The sequence below is a fragment of the Oncorhynchus nerka genome, linkage group LG12 (genome assembly GCF_034236695.1).
Source record: "Oncorhynchus nerka isolate Pitt River linkage group LG12, Oner_Uvic_2.0, whole genome shotgun sequence".
Classification (NCBI taxonomy): Eukaryota; Metazoa; Chordata; class Actinopteri; order Salmoniformes; family Salmonidae; genus Oncorhynchus; species Oncorhynchus nerka.
Genome location: NC_088407.1, coordinates 46,400,751 through 46,423,898, shown reverse-complemented (window position 1 = coordinate 46,423,898; position 23,148 = coordinate 46,400,751). Strand labels below are relative to the sequence as shown.

At 42.9% G+C, this 23,148-nt stretch overlaps 1 protein-coding gene across 1 annotated transcript in view; it reads left to right on the top strand.

The window, feature by feature from the left end:
- Window positions 1-2,032: 2,032 nt before the first annotated feature.
- Window positions 2,033-23,148, top strand: part of LOC115138279 (calcipressin-2-like) — a 53,903-nt gene continuing 32,787 nt past the window's right edge. The window contains exon 1 of the mRNA XM_029674968.2: window positions 2,033-2,346. Coding sequence (XP_029530828.1) covers window positions 2,260-2,346 — 87 coding nt within the window. The 5' untranslated portion in view covers window positions 2,033-2,259. The remainder of the gene's footprint in view (window positions 2,347-23,148) is intronic.

Here is a 23,148-nt window from a genome sequence, read left to right as displayed (position 1 = left end):
ATTGAATAACATGCATCTGTACACTTATTTTGCAACGCTCGAAAATGCGACACGAGCGGTGTGGTTAGCATGTCAGCCAAATAAATAATCAAAATTTTATTTGGAATGGCAAGGATGATAACCCTGGTACAGTCAACTTTAGGGACAGTTCTTTGTGTACTTCTGTGGTCTGAAGTAACCTTTTATGAGTGGATGTAACGGCTTTCTTCCGCTGAAGGAGAGGAGGACCAAAATGCAGCGTGGTTAGAGTTCAACATGTTTAATAAAGACCATACGAGAACAATACAAAATACAAAACAACAAATGTGAAAACCCAAACAGTCCTATCTGGTGCAATGACACAAAGACAGAAGACAATCACCCACAAAATACCCAAAGAACATGGCTGCCTAAATATGGTTCCCAATCAGAGACCACTATAAACACCTGCCTCTAATTGAGAACCAATCTAGGCAACCATAGACTTCCATAAACACCTAGACTAGATAACACCCCATAAACATACAAAACCCCTAGACCAGACAAAACACATAAATCCCCCATGTCACACCCTGACCTAACCAAAATAATAAAGAAAACAAAGATAACTAAGGCCAGGGCGTGACAGTGTGACAATTTTAGGTCCCCTATTAATCAAGGATCTGGTGAGGGGAATGACGGTTGAATATCCAGGACACTCTCAAAATATATATAATTGCAATTCATAGAGTAAAAATATTAATTTCACAGATATATTTGCAAGGAGGATAAACCTCTCTGAGAACACTGGATTAATGAGGGTAGATGATGGTTTTATTACAAATAGATTTTAAGATGAGTTTAGAAAATGCTGACAGATCATTTGAAATTAGTAAGAAACTCTAAAGGGGAGCACATCCTCAATCTACTCATATTTTATAATAATTGCATGATATTACTAATAGAAAGTAGTACTATGATAATGGATCAAAAAGTGTAACACCATCCCATTCGATTATATTATATTCCATTCTACTCTAGCAACATAGTGCTTCTTAGTCAATTCACACTAACAGCGGGGCCATAGCCTCAGGCCGGTCAGAACCAGATTGAGCCACCCCAGTTAACAGTGGATAATATCTGGCTCGCATGGTTGCCTGTCTCTCTGGACAATGTGCCCTGTGGTAAATTACATGACACACAGACAGACAGCCCACTCCCTCCAGCCTATTGCCTACTCATCATGGCTTATGACAATTTTTATTGTCTTAGCTAGTGAATGATGAAACTGAGAGCTTGTGCTGGAGTTGAGGAGTGTGAGTTAATGCAATACTGAAGTCTGTCAGAAGTTTGGGCCAATCAGATGAAGTTGAGAGTGAGAATGCACATGTCACATGGCATCATCATAATGAGTAAGGGAGATATGACAATTGTGGTAAGTTATTGTACTACAGGCTGCTTCTGCAAGGTCCACAACATATTAGCAGACTATACTGGATTTGTCTGGATTGTTCTGTATTTGCACCAGGCACTTTACGATCAAATGCACTGGGAACATTATAATGACAAAAGACTACTGAAGCATACAGACAGCCTACCCCATAAATACATATTCAATAGGGTCACTACACATGTTGTGGGAAAGGATGGGTATATAACATGAGCATGCATATCACTTTGAACTTGAGTAAACACAAACTGACTTATTTCATTTGATTGAGCATGGTGCGTTCCATGTCAGAGAGAAAGTAGCCTAGGCCTATTCTATGGAACCAAGACATTATCAAATTCAATTCCAGGCTATTTTTGTGGACTGTGCTTATAGGCAGTCCTGATTATTATTGTTGGGAGAAGTAGGCCTAGGATACATCATTTCAGAGTTATTTTCGCAGTTATGTTCATTGGCTAAACGAGAAGGAGAAAGAAATAAAGGGAGGCAGTTAGGGAGGCAGTAGAAACGCTCCGTGGGCTACAAGCTGCAGTGCCTCCTCCCTACAGCATCGCTAAACGAACAAATGAGGCATGACGTCAATGTTGTGCCTGAGCGCGCGCTGGTTGGTGCGCTCGCGAGCGCTTCTGACGGTCGTTCTGTATTGAAGCGGAGAGTGAGAGTAGGAGAGTGAGAGTTTACAGCTGCAGCATCACTTCCTATAGCGCACCCAAACTGCGAGGACACCACTTCATCCGAAGCAAACCCATTGGAGTGTACAATCACCTGCGAGGCTGTGACTGCACTTTCTCTGAAGCAGACAAGAACCCAACGAAATATTTTATTTATTTATTTATTAGCTACGAAAGGGAATGCCATCTATAAATATGAAACTGGAGATGGTGACCATTATCGCCTGCGAGGTAGATACCGACGTGTTTACGTCCGACAAAATGCAGGTAGGCTAACAGTTTCATAAAACCGTACGTTCAATATTTTGATTATATTTTTCGTTTTGTGCTCCGAATTACGCATGACCGGATTTTCTGCATGGCCCAAAGTGCCTGTCTTGATGACGTTTTATGGAGTCACCCGTTCAACATGGATATTTATCAATGAAACCGCAGTTCGTCAAGATGCACGTCTTGAATGCGCATAGTTGTCCTCGATTTCATAATTGATTGACGTTTGTGGGGTTGCAGAAGTGGGGACGGGAGGGCGGACAAAAAAGCCTCATGCAGTAGCCTATACTTTTTTCACTGTATGCGCTTCAGACCACATCTCACCACAGGTCAGTTTTGGTACGCAAGTTACATGGTTAAATGCGAAGGGGGGTTATCGAATTGAATTTGAGGAGGAGCGCTGAACGAAATTCAGATTTATTTTAGACGCAGTGTCGGAGTCGGACCCCCCTCAACCCTCCCTTTTCAGCATTGCAGGGGCGCCAGATAGCTAGACTGCTACTTTAGGGAGCGCATCGATCGAATCCAACCGTCACGGGGCAGACGATGTCGGTACTTATATGCCCAAACGTTGTAGCCTTGGAATAAGAAAGTGCTAATAATTCATTGAAATGCGGCACATGTGTTGTTCAAATGGTTCTTTGTGGATCAAGGCTGGCAATTGTATTGTCCATTGCAGAGAACAGCGCGTGCCAACAAGGTATTAGGAGACTAAGTCTTTCCTAAATACAGTTATGTAGTCTGAACAGAGGTCTTATGCTATGAAAAAGTAAACAGTAGCTCTGCCATGGCCTCAATAAACACAGACATTATGCATCTGTGCTCGTGCACACACTCACACACACACACACACATCTCCGACTCCAAAAACAAAGCACCTTTATTTTTTTGACATTCAAACCTAAGCTCTACATATCCTAACTCTTCACCTCACTGACTCCAAAAACCCTACTACCACCTTTTGCCTGGGGATGCTCGTGAAAACATGCAATGCAGGGGAGCGCGCGCAGGCTCATGTTGGAATAGGATGGCACAAAGAACAAGGACTAATCCGTGTTTCTGGCAGTCTGGGCACGAGAGGACAGGGGTTTGGGGGGAAAGATTAGCGGGGCATGCACGTGGTTGGGGAACACTGATTGAGATCATCTCTCCCAGGCAGCTTGCGGTTTGGTTCATTGTTTTCAAATATCATTCAAGGAGGCCTCATCTGTTGTCTGTGTGTTCTTTCTCTCTACCTTTATTCATCCAAAGCAGTGGTCAACAACCTTTTCTGAGTCAAGATCATTTTCGCAGTCAAAAAGCAAGCTGAGATCTACTGCTCAGATTTGTACTTTTACATTAACCTCACACAAACAGTTTTGTAGAAATGAGGTTTGGGCAGTAGGCCTAGCACATTACCATTGGCCATATTGGCAGGCTATATGATTGGCCTGCCAATATTGTTAATCAGACCATATTATATTTCAAAACTCGAGCTTTGATAACAAAATAGATCACAGTGAGTCACTGTGGAGCATGAATTGAAATGGCTTGCGAAAGTTTTCATCCCCTTTGGCATTTTTCCTATTTTGTTGCCTTACAACCTGGAATTAAAATGGATTTTTGGGGGGTTTGTATCATTTGGTTTACACAACATGCCTACCACTTTGAAGACGCAAAATACTTCTTTATTGTGAAACAAACAAGAAATAAGACAAAAAAATAACTATTCACCCCCCCAAAGTCAATACTTTGTAGAGCCACCTTTTGAAGAAATTTCAGCTGCAAGTCTCTTGGGGTATGCCTCTATAAACTTGGCACATCTAGCCACTGGGATTTTTGCCCATTCTTCAAGGCAAACTTCTCCAGCTCCTTCAAGTTGGATGGGTTCCGACTGGTGTACAGCTATCTTTAAATCATACCACAGATTCTCAATTGGATTGAGGTCTGGGCTTTGACTAGGCCATTCCAAGACATTTAAATGTTGCCCCTTAAACCACTCGAGTGTTGCTTTAGCAGTATTCTTAGGGTCATTGTCCTGCTGGAAGGTGAACGTCCGTCCCAGTGTCAAATCTCTGGAAGACCAAATACAGGTTTCCCTCAAGAATTTCCCTGTATTTAGCACCATCCATCATTCCTTCAATTCGGACCAGTTTCCCAGTCCCTACAGCATGATGCTGCCAACACCATTCTTCACTGTGGGGATGGTGTTCTCGGGGTGATGAGTGGTGTTGGGTTTGCATCAGATATAGCGTTGATGGGCCAAAAAGCTACATTTAGAATACCTTCTTCCATATGTATGTGGAGTCTTCCACATGCCTTTTGGCAAACAAATGCGTTTGCTTATTTTTTTCGTTAAGCAATGGCTTTTTTCTGGCCACTCTTCCATAAAGCTCAGCTTTGTGGAGAGTAGGGCTTAAAGTGGTCCTATGGACAGATACTCCAATCTCTGCTGTGGAGCTTTGCAGCTCCTTCAGGGTTATCTTTGGTCTCTTTGTTGCCTCTTTGAATAATGCCCTCCTTTCCTGGTCCGTGAGTTTTGGTGTGTGGCCCACTCTTGGCAGGTTTGTTATGGTGCCATATTCTTTATTTTTTTACAATGGATTTAATGGTGCTCCGTGGAATGTTCAAAGTTTCAGATATTTTTTTTTATAACCCAACCCTGATCTGTACTTCTCCACAACCTTGTCCCTGACCTGTTTGGAGAGCTCCTTGGTCTTCGTGGTGCTGCTTGTATGGTGTTTCCCTTGCTTAGTGGTGTTGCAGACTCTGGGGCCTTTCAGAACAGGTGTATATATATACTGATATCATGTGACAGATCATGTGACACTTAGATTGCACACAGGTTGACTTTATTTAACTAATTGTGTGACTTCTGAAGGTAATTGGTCGCACCAGATCTTATTTATGGATTTCATAGCAAAGGGGGTGAATACATATGCACGCACCAATTTTCCGTTTCACGGTCCCTGCTCTCTCCTTCCTTTCCTTCAGTGAGACTGGCCAGAGAGAGGGGACACAGTCTTCCACCTGATGGCGAAGCTCGAGTCACACCGCATCTGCCTCATGCACGAAATCATGTTGTTCCTATGACCAGAGAAAGTTAAATATTCCTTAATATTAAAAATAGTCATGACGAGCAGCTAATAATAACAATACAACGCAGGGCTGTCGATACTTGGCTACTCATTCATTGCAGCTTCAGCCCGAGCGGAAGTACGGAGAAGCGCGTTTTGTAATAGTGTTGAATGAAACAGTGACAGTGCTGAATATAAACTTAAACATGAACTCACACATAAAAACAGCAGCTCTTTGCTGTATTTGTTGAGTCTCTCTGTGGTCATAGTTTTAAAAGTTAGGCTACTAGCCTACGTAATTTCATATTAAACTTGGCTGTGGCCAGGGTCATGGAAGTTCTGTAGCCACGGTGATTTGAGCTATCCGATTGGGCAGCGCAGTAGGTGCACTCGATTTAGTCACAGATTTGCCGTTCCGCCGGGTAGGCGGAGTTTGTCTCATGGGAACACTTTACTTACTCGGTTGGCGACCACTGATCTAAAGTAACATAAATATTATAGCATGGAGTTTGAAGCTATAGCTGAGATATAAATGTTAGCCAGCTAGCACAATCTAGAGGCGAAAGAAACGCACACCTATTTAGGCGAGGTGCTGGCTAGCGGAGTGGAACACTTAAAAAATAAATAAAGGAGAGCCGCACACTCTAGGAGCTCAGATGCAAAATGATTTATGTCCAACATTTCGACAGACAAGCTGTCTTCATCAGGGTATAATGACAAACACTGCGGAATGACTCATTTATATAGTGTCAAAAGACACACACAGGTGTCTGTAATCATGGCCGGGTGTGGCCTGATATCGTTGGTTAATTCTCATATATTAAAATAGGATACAAAAAATATAAATGAATAGATACAATTTGACTACATGAGCCTACAAACATTTACAATAGCAAAATCACAATCATCAGAAGAATGGCTTCAGATCAAAGTTTACGTTGAGACAGCTAGCACAAAACATTCCTGTAACGTTTCCTAAACAACTTTCCCGTTACGTTCTGGGAACGAAAATGTGTTAGCCGGGTAGGCTATCTTGTTGAGGTGTCTTGCCTTGAGCCAAGGAGCCCGTGTAGGAATTGAGGGACAGTGTGTGATGATATTGTTGCTGGTTAATACTGATAGTGTCTGGTTATGCATGATACTATGCTGTCCATCTGGAAGTGTGGTTCATAGCCAACCTAGAACTGAGACTGTTCTGATTCTACCATGCAGACTATGAAATATTAAGGAATTGCTACCTACAATATCCTACTAAGAGTATATCTAGCTCTGGTCCAGGCAGGTGTTAATGTACGTTCTTTTACTAACAGTGTTTGTAGAGGAATATGCAATAATGCCCCTGGACCATAGCTAGCTTTTAGCTTGCAGTCTGTTTCGAGATGATTATACTATGTATTTCCGATTGCCACTGGTCTAGGATTAGTCAGTCAGAAGGACCGGTTGGGTCTTTTCTCAATAATATAGGCTGAACCTGTGGCTTTAGGTTAGTAATGCCAATTGATAGCCTGGTCCCTGATCTGTTTGTGCTGTATTGCCAACTCCTATGGTTATTGTCATGCCATCGCAAACAGATCTGGGACCACGATAGTTAATTGAGTGCTGTGCCCGGTGTTTTTATGCGAGTGACTCTAACGGGTGCTTACAGGGTTAGTTTAAGTATATGGCTGGCCTTAGCAGTTGCTATAGGACTTGCGATAGCTGATGCATTAGTCTGTGTGGTGGTTTGTAACACTGTTACCTGGAGAATATAGAGCAACATCAGCAGATTAAATGTGAAGATCACAGGAATGAGCTACATGAACAGGCTCTCTCACATGTTAGACAGCATATACACATACAAACATGCACACACGCGCGCACACAAATGAACATAGAAAGTACAAACACACAGACACATGCAGATGGGCAGTAATTCTGTTACAATGTATTTAAATGACTTCTGAGTATTTTGTAACTTGAATTACATTGGGCTGAAATACACTCCACGGTATTTTGTAACAAGATACCTTCGAGAGCTGTAATTTCTATACCATTTTCTTTTTTTTGGCAGTTCACATTTTGTGGCTCACTTTCATGGTATCAAAGGTCTGATGACACTATGGTGTGATAAAAGGGTCTGCTAAATTAACTAAATATACATGTACACTACCGTTCAAACGTTTGGGGTCACTTAGAAATGTCCTTGTTTTTGAAAGAAAAGCAGATTTTTTTTGTCCATTAAAATAACATAAAATTGATCAGAAATACAGTGTAGACATTGTTAATGAAAAAATGAATGTTGTCTATCAACAATGACAAGCCACCGGGGTATGACAATCTGGGTGGAAAATTACTGAGGATAATAGCGGACGATGTTGCCACTCTTATTTGCTATTTCTTTTTCAATTTAAGTCTAGTGTGTGCCCTCAGGCCTGGAGGGAAGCAAAATTAATTCTGCTACCCAAGAATAGTAAAGCCCCATTTACTGGCTCAAATAGCTGACCAATCAGCCTGCTACCAACCCCTAGTAAACTTCTGGAAAAAATAGGGTTTTACCCTATTTTTACCCTAGTTTTAACTATTTTAGGGTTTGTTTTGGGCTGCTCTGGCCCCCCAATGGTGGAACAAACTCCCTCACGATGCCAGGACAGCGGAGTCAATCACCACCTTCCGGAGACACCTGAAACCCCACCTCTTTCAGGAATACCTAGGATAGGATAAAGTAATCCTTCTCACCCCCCCCCCCCTTAAAAGATTTAGATGCACTATTGTAAAGTGGCTGTTCCACTGGATGTCTTAAGGTGAACGCACCAATTTGTAAGTCGCTCTGGATAAGAGCGTCTGCTAAATGACTTAAATGTTAAATGTAAATGTACCAGATACAATGCTATTTTATAGTAAACAAAATTACAACAGCACTCTCATTGAGAAGGACATTCAACAAGCACTTAAACAAATGCTTTGTTAGACTTCAGTGCAGCTTTTGACATTATCGATCATAGTCTGCTGCTGGAAAAAGTTGTGTTATGGCTTTACACCCCCTGCCAAATTGTGGATAAAGATTTACTTGTCTAACAGAACACAGAGGGTGTTCTTTAATGGAAGCCTCTCCAACATAATCCAGGTAGAATCAGGAATTCCCCAGTGTAGCTGTTTAGGGTCCTTACTGTTTAGGCCCCTTACTAACGACTTTGAGTAAAGCCAGTGTGTATGCCAGTGTGGATGACTCAACACGATGCATGTCAGTTACTACAGCAACTGAAATGACTGCAACACTAAACAAAGAGCTGCTGTTAGTTTCCGAATGGGTGGCAAGGTATAAGTTAGTCCTAAATATTTCCAAAACTAAAAGCATTGTATTTGGGACAAATCATTCACTAAAACCCTAAACCTCAACTAAATCTTGTAATAAATAATGTGGTAATTGAGCAAGTTGAGGTGACTAAACTGTTTGGAGTAACCCTGGATTGTAAAACTGTCATGGTCAAAACATATTGATACAACAGTATCAATGGGGAGAAGTATGTCCATGATGAGGTGTTGCTCTAACTTCTTGACAGCACTGTCAACAGGGCAGGTCCTACAGGCCCTAGTTTTGTCGCCCCTGGACTACTGTTCAGTAGTGTGGTCAGGTGCCACAAAGGGGGACTTAGGAAAATTGCAGTTGGCTCAGAACAGGGCAGCACGGCTGGCCCTTAAAAGTACACAGAGATCTAACACTAATGATATGCTTATCAAACTCTCATGGCTAAAATGGAAGAGAGATTGACGTCATCACTATTTGTTTTTGTAAGAAGTGTTGACAAGCTGAATGTACCAAGCTGTCTGTTTAAACTACTGGCACACATCTCGGACACCCATATGCATACCCCACAAGACATGCCACTAGAGGTCTCTTCACAGTCCGCAAGTCCAGAACAGACTATGGGAGGCGCACAGTACTACATAGAGCCATTACTGCATGGAACTCTATATGGAACTCTTTTCCACATCAGGTATCTGATGCAAGCAGTAGAATCAGATTTTTTTTCAACAGATAAAAATATACCTTGTGGAACAGCGGGGACTGTGAAGAGACGCACACAAATGTACAGACACACGCATACATTGTAATATTGTTGTATGGTGGTATTATACATGTTGTATATGGCAGCAGCTAATGGAGATGCATTTGAACATCTTTTTTCTTAATCATAATTTTTTGTTGTTGCAATAATGCATTCTGGAACATGTACAATTTCATGTGCCTTAATAACTAACTTGTATTCCATCTGTAAATACAAATAAAATTGTTAAATTACGAGCCTAGTTCGTTTAGCCACGGAAAAAGACAGGAACCTTTCCGCTAGTTGTGATTTACTGACATAATGGATGGGTTGGACATGCCAGGAGATGAGTGTGGATTAGTCTGCCATGTAGCATGCTTCTGTCTATAACCTGAGCTGCTCAGTATGTGTTGATAGTCCTTTCTACTGCAGCGTTTTTGAAAGATATAACGTTCGCCATCGAGAACTACAAAAGTTTTACTACTTTCTCAACAACATTGATGCCCTGTATTTAGCAGGCGCTATCGACAGATCAGTTGGAAAAAGTAGTGATGGGCTACTTTCTGCACACGCCACGGTCAGTGTGACCCGGAGTGACTTGACACAACGCTGGCCAAACAAGATGTAGCTTGAAACAAAACAGAGATCAATGGCCGTGAAGCCATTTACATGGGTAAGAGTCTAGCTACATTTTCCGATATTATACGTTTCAAATTCTGGCAATAAGTCGTTTTCATTTCAAGTTAAAGCGTACTGTTAGCTAGCAAACGTTATTTTGCTGGCTCGCTAGCTAACATTACATGTATGATCTGTGTAGTAATATTATTCGAATCAGAAACAGTTTGCATTGATAGTTATAGCCTAATGTTAGTTAGCTAACATTGAACCTTGCCAATTCATACTACAGCTATGACAATGTTTGTATTGGTAGTAGTATGAGTTGAGATTATTCCGGTTCATTGTTTAGCTAGCTAGCTACATGTCTAAACAAAAGACTCCACTTTACCAGATTATTACATGACCATCAAGTTAGCCAGGTGTGTCTGGGAGTGATTATGGCCATCTATTGTATTTCATGAACATGTGTACATGTCTAGACAATAATGACCCATCCACTTAGCTAGCTGTGGCTGGGGGATGGTTAAAGCATTTCTTTCACATGACCCATCAATTTAGATAAGTATGTCTGGGTAAGCATCATCTAATAATGATAAAATGTTTATCAAATATTTTTATCTGGACATTTTCAGTTTTTGATATTGATACTTTAAAAGTAACCATTTCAATGTACTGTTTACACCTTCTGTATCCTGTTAATGTGAATTTGATATTATGTGTGTTTACCAGAAACGGTAATGTGAAGAAGAACATGGCCTGCACCAAAGTCAGATTAGGATATATGCTAAGGACTAGTGTATTTTTACCTGGAGTTTTACCTTATTTGTAGGCTACTACTTTTAGTCTTGTTAACTACACTACTTACTCTGTTTAGCATATGGCCTCACATGTGAATCCTTAAAGAGATGGGGGAGGATAAGATTTAACAGGGTGTGAACGATGCTGAATGGGTGGAGACAATGGAGAGCTCTGCAGTAGGTGTACCGGACCATTCAAGGGCCTTTTTCTCAAAAGTGGGGTCATAGTTTATCAACTTTCAAAGCAGAATTATTTTCACATTGTTCCTCAACTGCAGTGCATGATATACTATTTTCTAGTCTTTACTTTTATCCAATGTAAAAAAAAAACATTAAAAATGTTGCTACATAGGACTGAATCCAGGCAGAGGGTCACAAATAACTTCCCCTTATAGTGTGGCTCAGTTGGTAGAACATGGTGCTTGCAACTCCAGGGTTGTGGGTTTGATTCCCACGAGGGACCACTATAAAAATGTATGAACTCAATACTGTAGATTGCTCTGGACAAGAGTGTCTGCTAAATGACTAAAATGTAAAACAAGTGAAAAAAGAAACAACACTCTGTGACCTTCCCACACATGCACAAACACACTCCACATACATTATATAGGATCACGTGCACATGCTCTCTCTCTTTCACAGTAGTGACAGGATGGAAAAAGGTAATTGTTGTATATTCCCTCTGTCAGCAAACCTCCATCCTTCCAGACTAAATCCCAGGCCTGTACAACCCTACTTTCTTTCCATCAGCATTTGTGGTCTGCCTGTCTGTTCCCAAGCCTATCATCATAACAATGGCAGCCGTCTGTGTCACTTGTACCTCTGCCTACCGCCCTGGAAACTCAGGGGAGAGCTTTGAGGAGCCACATCTTTTTTTGATGCCTGTTTTGCTCTCTTGCCTATTTATCAGGATATACCAATGGTATATTCAATGTGGATGTGTCAAAACGTCACATATGAAATTATATTTGATTGAAAACATGGAACATTTGGATTGCTGTTTGGCTTGCTTTAGTACGGTCATCGTATCATCTTCAAAAACCTGCATTGATTTAAAAAAAATCTATCCATATTTCAAACAATCAGCAACCTATCAGCAAGGTTGCACTCAGCAAGCCCTCACAAAGCGCAGGCACTTGCTCGATGATATAACTATTCTGAAACAGCTCTGTAGAGGTTTGCATTGCTACAGTAGAAATATAACAAACGGCGTGTGTCAGTCAAACAGGTATAGCAGAAGGGGAAAGAGTGGAGGATGAAGCAGATGGCCATATTATGTTCTGTCCAGGTGGGAAACCAGATCTGGCCCTGGCAGGTGGACAAGGCCTAGGCCCCTGGTCCACCTGTGTATAACTCTGATAGCCTAGTCCAGAGTAGGGGGCTCAGGTGTTCACCGCTCTCAGTCTGTGGATATGTCGATCTGGGCCACGGTCGTCTCACATTCCCCGAAACCTTAGAGAGACTCTGGGTCTCAGGTGTCACGTAAAAGGTTAGGACGATGTCCGCTGGAGTGACATAGAAGAAAAAACCCCACAAAGAATAGAAGTCTTGTCTCCAACTCCGACTTCTATCGTTGGCGTTGCATAGGGATACAAGAGCCAAGACAACAGGGTTGTGAGATGCTAAGGTGAAGGCTAAAGGGAAAAGCTTTTTATCCACTGAAGTGGAGAATTTTTGGGATCAATGGCAGGATGACATTAAGTCTAGTCACTTGATGTTTTATTCATGGCTACCACTTTGTTGCCATGTAAAAGCATAATCTGAAATTAACGTTTCAGAGCTTTCATTTGGATAAGGCATCAGTGCCTTTACATCACACAGTATGCCAATATAACCAGCCCCATTTTTAAAAATGTCATTCAAGGAGCAAATTCTATTTTATATTTATGAAAATGTTCATATTTTGAGTCTCCGCTAGCAAGGGCCATTGTAAGCTCAACGGAGTCATTCAATTTGTGTAGTTGGAGTCCTACCATCATGATAGGTGCAATACTTAATAAATAATATCAAGTGAACGATGGCTTAGAGTAGGCGTTAATGATGTGGCCGCGGATATGGATCCTGGATATAGTCGTCTGTCAATCTGTCAGTCGGTCAGTCTGTCAGTTAAATAACCTCTACAGCGTTCCATAGTCCTGAATTACCGCGTTAAAAAGAGACGGCACAAATCTTCAGACCAGGCCATTACTAGATCTAGCTCACAACCAAGGTGACACAAAGCGACACGCGAGGGAGAGAGCTTCATTACATTTGCTGCTGAGGCGTAAGGTGAGAGTGACCCACCATCACAGCATCTTCTGGAGGATGTTGTCAGGGTTATGTCAACCATTGGAAGTTTGGGAAGGATATTGATGATGAAGATTATGAAAGAAATTGTCTTCCACAGTGAAATACCTAAATGACAGATTGGTAAAAGGATTAATTTCTCCCCACAGCTATAAACTGATTTCAATCTATGAAGTACAGAGCGAGCCATTACGTCTCACTCGTCAATACCATCAGCGTTTACAATTTAACAACTTTGTTTCTATATTTAGGGAGTTTTCATACCCCTCCAATTACTTTTATTGGTAAAGGATTCTATCGACAAAATGTAGCTACTTTTCAGGCTGCCTTTGGGGAGTTTTGACAGAGGGTTTCTATGGTTTTGATAGCATTTAGTGAATTTTCCCACTAAATTCTGCCTCAAACCAGAGTGGGAGAAGCTGTTTGTGCAACAGAAGTCACAGCAACGGCACACACAGGCAGAGAAGCACAAGGGGAGGGGGTGTGCGGCGGGAGAGGGGGGCGAAAACGGACTGCAGCAGCAAGGCAAATTGGTGCAGTGACGTTGTCGCGGCAACAGCTAAACGTAATCTAGCAATTTCTAGCGACAAAAATAAAGGGGCCAATAGCGGATCTCACTGAAAAAAAATGGTTGGCAATACTGGATACTGTTCCCACTCCCGTATTGATCCCATAGCAATTACATGGCCGGTTTTGGCTGCTTTTTAGTTGCCCGCTTTGCAGCGCTGAAGGCTAGGCTAATAGCATAGTGCAGCTAGGTCTGAAGCATTAGCATATGAGGCTCTAGGTAGCCTTACTGTCATTTGTCATGAGTTGTTTTGCTGCATTGTTGTTTTGTAGCGCTGGAGACTAGACTAACATGGTGACTACACTGGCCACACGCACCAGACGCGATCATGACACTCGGGTTAAAATACAAAAAACAACTGAACCAACTATATTAATTTTAGCGGCAGGTCGAAAAAAACATGAAACATTCATGGACATTTAAGTAGCTAGCTATCTGTTGCTAGCTAGTTTGGCCTGGGAGATTAATATTGGTTTGTTATTTTTACCTGACATGCATATGGTCCTCTTTTTTAGCTGGTTCTTTTGTAAATTTTTGACTTGGAGTTATACAAAATCGTGGGGTTCTCTACGACGATTAATACACACATATAAAAAAGAAAATGAGTTCGTTTTTAGTTATTAATTAATCTTTCAAGCATCCACATGGGTTTGTGTCTTCCTGATCCGTGTTCTATTTTAGCGTTTAGCTACACATACGCTCTTTCACGTGTGTGGGTGAAATTATGGAATAACATGTATGTGCACATTTATTTTGCAACAGTCCAGACCAAATCTGAACCAATCATAGATGTCTATGTATCACAGGTTTGGACAGCACATTAGAGCACTGCAGAGTGCAGTACAGTTCAATACATTATAGTCATGTAGAGTATAGTACAGTACGTTACAGAGGACAGTAGTAAAGTATAGTTCAGTACATTAGAGTAAAGTACAGCATATATTGTACTGTACTGTACCCCACTTTACTGTTCTGTTCTCTAATGTACTCTACTGAACTAAACTCTACTGTGCTGTACTGTAATGTATGTAATGTGTTGCCCAAACTTGTGAAACAAATACTTCCGGTCTGGACTGACCAAATTTGGTCTTGTTTGTGGGCAGAGCTCATTCAAATAATACCCAGCTTGCTTTGCAAGTGTTGTTTTTTACATGTATTTTTCTACATTTCATTTGACATTTTGTGCTTTTAGCAGATGTTATTTTTCAGAGTGACTTACAAGTCAGTGGATAAACAACCACATATCACAGTCAGAGCAACAAAAGCCTTTCTGTAACTGTTACTGAGAATGTTATTATAGTTGTGTGTTCTTTTTTATAAAAAAAATGTTGGTCTGAAAACTTTGAAAATGATCATTGCTAGTTTTAAAGCTTTAAAAAAAGTTACATAAGTGCATGTGACAGATGGGAGGCAACCTTTCCTTTAAGCTGCGCGGGTGCGCCCACCTCCTCCTGGACTGCTGCACAGAATAAATGCCATGTTGCGCAGAGACGCAAGAGTTCGAACTTTACTGAGTTCACCCCATTAGCTTGCACTACATAGATCAATGTTTTTTTCTGTGATCGAATCAACATGATATCTGCCCCTTTTCAATGCAACAAACCAAGACAAAATCTAACTTTGCAAGATTGAGGATGTGATTTTGCTGTAGACAGAGCCAGAGCAACGGAGTAGAATTCTATTGACAGGGGTGGCCCCATGAGCTGTCTTTCAGTCACCCACGATTGAATGCACTTTTCAGATCAGATCAAATTGTGCGTGTGCACATTTGTTGATATTATTTGCTCGTTAGTGAGTTATTAGCCCAGTTATAGATAAGTATTGGTCAGCAATGGGGAGTTACTGCTTCCTACAAGTGCAAGAGGTAAAAGGAGCAGTGTTGTGTTTTGAGACAGAATATGCAAATAAGCTAATAGGTAGAGGGGTAGCCTACATTGTCTAATTCTCTGTATGGTAATAATAATGAATTGTCTTTTGTAAAGTGGTGTCTTGCATCATGCAACACAATGCAATGTACAGTCACCTATTTGGCACATGGTGTTACAGACCAAGTAAAAAAATCATGAATTAATGTCAAGCCCTACATAATGTAAGAACGTTTTTAAAAGTCTCATGCAATCAGTGGCGACCAGTCATTCATGGCCCCACATTTTTTTTGCCCCCTCCCCCGAAAAAAATAATAACAAATTGGGGGGAGATTGCCTGTTTTGCATGTTATTTTGGTATTAATACGTGTCGCATATCAGTTTGCAAACAATGTCAAAATGATATATCATTGAGTTAATAAAGCCTCATACAAACATGGTCTCTTTTTTGTTTTCTTGAGTAAAGCAGCTCCAAAATGCAGGTGTTTCAGCCTAGCTCAGTGTGGTGGGGCAAGCCAGCAGAAAATACGGAGCGTTGCGACGTGATCCTTTTTAATCCTTGTCATATGATGAGAAATAATTAAGAGAAATTATAGATAAAATGTATCGGTGCTCGTCGGCCATTGGACATAAACATTATACAACAAGTTGGAAATCGTAAATTTAACAATGAGTGGCTTGGAAGGAGTCAGTGGCTAACTGATTTACATGCTAAAATCGCCACTCCATGCAATGTAGGCAGTGAACACCACATATAGGCTACTGTAGCCTATATCATAGAAATCAAAGCTGTTTCCATGTGAAAATTTCATGGGATTTGCTCCATTGGTTTAGTTGGTAGGCCTATTATGCTCAAATAGCCACAATAGCCTATTGGCTACTGTCTAAAACTGTAAGGGTAAAGCCTCCGTGTTAACTGTAAACACGCGCCGGAAGTTGAAAAAAAATTCTCACAATGTTCAAGTTTCCGCTCCCAAGACCAAACATTTGCTCGGTGCCCCAAAACATTACAGGGAACATTGATGGGAGGAATATAATGTTTTCTGCATTGACATGTAGAAATAAATGATTGTATGTACTGTTGAAATTTGGCCAAAGAAACAATGACCCCAAAAATATGTACTGTATTTTCAACGTCTGTAAAATACGTTCGTTAAAAGTCGGGAAGAGATGTATTTTCAACTTTCAATCAGAACCAAAAAATAAATGTGATTTTAACGTTTGGAAAACTATTTTTAACTTAATTTTGCTCACTGGGTAAGGCTTAAGTGCTGCTAGGCGAAGGTGTGTTGTTGGTTTGTTATAGTCTGTAGCATTAGCATATGAGGGAAAAGCTATCCACTCTGAGGTAAATGCTCATTATAGCGTCTGTTGGAGTTATCCAGACTAGTCTTTGGTTAGTGGTTCCCAGAGGCGCCAACCTCAGGCCTCACCCAGTGTGTCGATCTTCCCACTGGAAGACTCAGACAGTAAACAAGCATTAGTCTGGGCACTAACACCCTCCTCCCTGCTCTACAAGCCAGTATCAGGGGATAACATTGTGCTAACACCAAACAAACACTCCCATCATTCATTATGACATGCATTATTTTCCAACTGTGAAATTCTAATCTAGACTCTTTCAAAGCTACCCTTTTCTACCAACTGCCACCTTATTGTCTGGTAGGTGAGATTAGAGATATCTCCTCTGACTTGAGGAAGTGTAGTTTGTATGGGTGCATGAGAGAGTGTGTGTGTGTGTCCGCACACACAAAGATAACAGGTGGATCACTCAACTGCTCCCATCATCCCCTGACCTGCTTTGATTGGCTCCAGCTCAGCCGACAGGGGGACTGTAATTAAAAAAGATTGTTGGCACACTTAAGAGATAGATTTCCTTAATTATTTCAGCACACTCTATTTTTAGTTTAAAGTCCTTCCTGAATCCCTCCGGGCGGCATGGCCTAGATTGTTGGTTTTCACCCAAATCTCCCGCAGTGGATGAGAGTCTCTTCAGTTTGTCCTTAAATAAAGCCCTGCCTCAAGGGAACGCTCTGATTACCAGCTGACTTGGCGGATATCGGTTTTTGGCTAGCCATCCAGGGTCATATTAGGGCACACTATAGCAAAATGGTTTGCAACTGAAAACTAAAAACCAGTGTTTCTTATTGGACATGTTCAGGTAGGCCCTCTCTGTTTCAGTCCGCTTTCTTCCATTTGGTGCTTAAATGAAAACAACCCGGGCTATAAACAAGTTCCAAACTGGTAGACTACAGCCAGCGACTGCTCTCTCCACTCTCTTGCTATTGAACGCTCCCCTGCCTGCTGATTTAACTCCATTATGTAACGTGTCAGCCGATGGAGTGTGCAGCCGCGGAAGGGTTTTACGATGTCTCACATTGTGTGATCTATAAAATGACAGTAGGCCCATTAGTCGAGAGGGCTTTTCTTTGGATGAGTGTCGCTCATGCATTTATCAGACATGGAGGATCAAGGCAATGTTATGGTGAGATGACAACCATCAGTTTATCTCCACCGATAAAGCATGTTCAAGGCTTATGTCATCAGAAAATATTTAGTCAACATTATGTTGACCTTGCAAATATTAAATGTCTGAGGATTTAATACAGATGATATTTTATATATATATATATATATTCAAGAAGTAGGGATAATTACTGCTTGAACTTTGCTATATACTTCTATGTTTACAGAATCCAGTGCAGCCCTGCAGTTTCTGTATTATCCTGGTTTGGCTGCTGCATCTCTGTGTGTGTGTGTTTACTATCCTTGTGGGGACCAGAAGTCCTCACAAGGATAGTAAAACAAAGAAAATTCAGACAAGTGGGAACATTTCGCCAGTCCCCACAAGAAGAAAAGGCTATTTTAGGTTTAGGGCTTACGGTTACAAATATGGTTAGAGTTAGGAGTTAAGAGTTAGGGGTTAAGGTTAGGTTAGGTTAAGGGTTAGGGTTAGAGAAAATAGGATTTTGAATGGGAATCAATTGTTTGGTCCACACAAGGATAGTAAAACAAACGTGTGTGTGTGTGTGTTTACTCGGCTAGCAAAGCAGTATGGGCCCGGCTAATTGTCACTGAGCCATATGCTAATCTAAACAAACTCACTCATACTTTTACATAACACAGCATACAGCCACATAGTGAGTGTTTGTGTGTTCCTCTCTCATCCACACTAACACCGTAGAGACCGCTAATTTAAATTCCATTTCTAACTAATTTCCTGTCTTCCTATCTGTGTCATCTTGGTGCTGATGAATGTGAGTCAAGGCAGTGTCCCGTTGTTACAGCCGTGACAGCTTTTCCATTACCATCAGGAAAATGACCGTCTCATTACCCACAGGGCAATCTGCTAAAAGATTGGATTGTGTCACTCGCCTCTGTCTGTCTCTCGCTCGCTCTCTCTCTTGGCTAATTTGGGCCAGCTCATTGGCCAGCCGAAGTAACCTGGAGTGTTTCATAAAGGTGACATGGGGAGGTAGTGGAGGAGCGTGGGTAATGCGGTAATGGCCATCTTTCCTCTTGGAGCTCTTGAGGAGCTAGACTTTGGCCACGTTTCAATGTCCAATGTCCATACTACCATAGGCTACTACTTAGAATGGATGCCAAATGGATTGCTTCATATTAAGTGTTATAATCTAGTGTGGCTATTGGCTATTGTAACAGAGCCTTTTGTCTGTCTCTGACTTGGCTTTTTCTGGGGCTATTCCCCCTCCATTATAGAGTAGGAGACCCAACTCATTACTCATTGACCTTGTGGTCTGAGTGTCCACGCTGAGATTGGAAGGTTGGGAGTTTGATCCTCATCTGAGTCATACCAATGACTTGTAAAAATGGGGACCTGGTGAGTTTCTGTTTGGCACTCAGCAATAAAGAGCTAGATTGGGGGTAAGGCCCTGCGATAGACTAGCGTCCTGTACTTGTACATCAACCTGGCCTCACTCTACAGCACGTGTCAAACTCATTCGACGGAGGGTGGAGTGTCTGAGAGTTTTTGCTCATCCCTTGTAATTGATTGACGAAATAAGGTCACTAATTAGTAAGGAACTCGGCTCACCTGCTGTCAGAAATCAGCAGACACTAGGCCCTCCATGGAACAGGTTTGACACCCCTGCCCTACAGAAACAGGCTCCTACTCCTAAAAGCCATTTCGGCTCGCTTAAGCCAAGCCTTGTGCAGGACTACTTACTTATGTACAGTACAGACATATGATCTGAACAGTCATTTAGCCTTACTTGTTTTGTCCCGTTACTTCATCTAGTGACAAAAAATGTACCCCAATTTCCTGCACAAACTTACCTCCATGAAGTTAGAGGAACAGGGCCCACAGCGGCCATCTCTGATAAAAAGTCACCTTTGAGAGAGTCAAAAACAAGAACAGCTTGTTCTGTTTTCCTCAGACTCATCCTTTGTCCACCATGTCTTCATGCTTCTCTCTTACTGTGGATAGCAGGTTCAGTGCGGTGTGTGTGTGTGTGTGTGTGTGTGTGTGTGTGTGTGTGTGTGTGTGTGTGTGTGTGTGTGTGTGTGTGTGTGTGTGTGTGTGTGCGTGCGTGCGTGCATGCTCGAGTGAGTGAGTGAGTGGTTTTGTGTGTACTTATGTGTTAGCGTGTGTGTGTTTTACACCTTGGATTAAAAAATCCCGGGTCAGTCTTCCTTTACAGGCCCCACGGTCGTCCGTCAGCTCCAATTGGGTTTGAGGTGCATTACCTGTCACATTATTTTGCCCGTGCCCACATGCGGACATGACCCCTTATTTACGAGAGAACAAATCCTCAGGTTACATCAGAGCCCAGATGAGAAACAAAGTTATCAGTACAGGCACCACCGCTGCTCTGGAGCGTCAAAATGACACTTGGTCTAATATGCAAGTCCTCTTTAGCTCAGTTGGTAGAGCATGGCCCTTCGGTTCAATTCCTGGGACCACCCGTACGTAAAATGTATGCTTGCATGACGGTAAGTCGCTTTTGATAAAAGTGTCTGCTATATGGCATATTGCCCTTCGTAACGCAAGGATAGTGGGTTCAATTCCCGTCACCACACTTATGTAAAATGGATGCCCACATGACTGTAAGTCTGCTAAATGGCATATATTATTATATTTTAAGTTGCTCTGGATAAGATTGCCTTTGACTGTAATAAGGCGCTCTGAAGAAGAGCGTCTGCTAAATGACTAAGACGCAAATGTAAAATGTATGTTTGAGTACCAGTCTGATCATCCTTGTCACTCGTTTTCATGGCAAACTATTTTGTCTTGACAATGACAGCCTACAGCAATGGAGTTGGCAAGAGCACAGACATATCTGGGACCAGGCTACTCAGACTTAACACAGAGCCATTGATTCCATAAGTGTGTTGTAATACATCACTAAGATATTAAGCTTGATGAACTCTATGACATTGGCGAATAGGTGGCTCGTAATACTATTACAGTGCACATGCACAGTCCAGCCCTGGGTCTCGTCCACCGTTGCAATGGGGTTTAGACTGCAGTTTGCTATGAAGCCACCCATTTTCAACAGAATTCTGGATTCAGTAGCAAGTGATGACTTGGCTCGCACATTTGTTTTTACCTGTCACGCCCTGACCATAGAGAACCCTTTTATTCTCTATTTTGGTTAGGTCGGGGTGTGACTAGGGTGGGTAATGTAGGTTGTTTTATTTCTATGTTGGCCTGGTATGGTTCCCAATCAGAGGCAGCTGTTTTTCGTTGTCTCTGATTGGGGATCATATTTAGGCAGCCATTTCGTTAGTCATCTTGTTTATGTGGTCCGAATGTTATTTCGACGATCGTGACAGAAGATCCCACCACACCAGGACCAAGCAGCGTGCCCAGGAGGAGAAGGTATCCTGGGCTTGGGAGGAGATCAAGGAGGAGAAGATATCCTGGACTTAGGAGGAAATAATGGGAGGACACGAAAGCCTTCCTTGGAAGCAGACGCAAGGAGAGAAGGGAAGACAGCAACAACGCCGGGGTTCGCGGCCACATAGAAAGCCCAAAAGAACAGCCCCAAGGGGGGGCATGGGGTGGTCGGCGGAGCCGAGGAGTGAACCAGAGCCAATCTGGGAGAAGATGGAGAAATTGGAGGAGAGTGAATGGAGAGAGTCAGAGACCGTCAGTGAGTTGATGGAGAAATTGGAGGAGAGAGAAATGAGGCACGACATTCGCCCTAAAGAGCATGTCATCAGTTTGATGCCACCTGAGTCAGCTCTCCATACTCGTCCTGAGGAGCGTGATAGCAGTCTGGTAAAAACTGTGCCGGCTCCATGCACCAGGTCTCCAGTACTTCTTCACAGCCCAGTACGTCCTGTGCCAGCTCCCCGCACTCGCCGTGCGAAGTGTGTCATCGTTCCGGTACAATTTGTGCCGGCTCTACCCACTAGGTCTCCAGTACGCCTCCACAGCCCAGTACATCCTGTGTCAGCTCCTCGCACTTGCCCTGAAGTGTGTGTCACCAGTCCGGTACCACCTGTGCCGGCTCCACGCACCAGGCCTCCAGTGTGCTTTCCCAGCCCGGTACGTCCTGTGTCTCCTCCTCGCACTCGCCCCGAAGTGCGTATCACTAGTCCGGTGCCACCTGTGCCGGCACCAGTCCAGGGCTTCTGGCGACGGTCCCCAGTCCAGAGCTTCCGGCGACGGTCCCCAGTCCAGAGCTTCCGGCGACGGACCCGAGTCCAGAGCTTCCGGCGACGGTCCCCAGTCCGGAGCTTCCGGCGACGGTCCCCAGTCCGGAGCTTCCGGCGACGGTCCCCAGTCCGGAGCTTCCGGCGACGGTCCCCAGTCCGGAGCTTCCGGCGACGGTCCCCAGTCCGGAGCTTCCGGCGACGGTCCCCAGTCCGGAGCTTCCGGCGGCGGTCCCCAGTCCGGAGCTTCCGGCGACGGTCCCCAGTCCGGAACCTCCTGCGACGGTCCACAGTCCGGAACCTCCTGCGACGGTCCACAGTCCGGAACCTCCTGCGACGGACCACTTTAAGCTGTACACTACACAGAGCTGGGCTTTACGGAAGAGTGGCCAGAAAAAAGCCATTGCTTAAAGAAAAAAATAAGCAAACACGTTTGCTGTTGTGGGAGACTCCCCAAACATCTGGAAGAAGGTACTCTGGTCAGATGAGACTAAAATGTAGCTTTTTGGCCATCAAGGAAAACGCTATGTCTGGCGCAAACCCAACACCTCTAATCACCCCGAGAATACCATCCCCACGGTGAAGCATGGGGGTGGCAGCATCATGCTGTGGGGAAGTTTTTCATCGGCAGGGACTGGGAAACTGGTCAGAATTGAAGGAATGATGGATGGCACTAGATACAATGAAATTCTTAAGGGAAACCTGTATTTGGTCATCCAGAGATTTGAGACATGGACAGAGGTTCACCTTCCAGCGGGACAATGACCCTAAGCATACTGCTAAAGCAACACTCGAGTGGTCTTGGAATGGCCAAGTCAAAGCCCAGACCTCAATCCAATTGAGAATCTATGGTATGACTTAAAGATTGCAGTACACCAGCGGAACCCATCCAACTTGATGGAGCTGGAGCAGTTTAGCCCTGAAGAATGGACTTAAATCCCAGTGGCTAGATGGGTAAACATA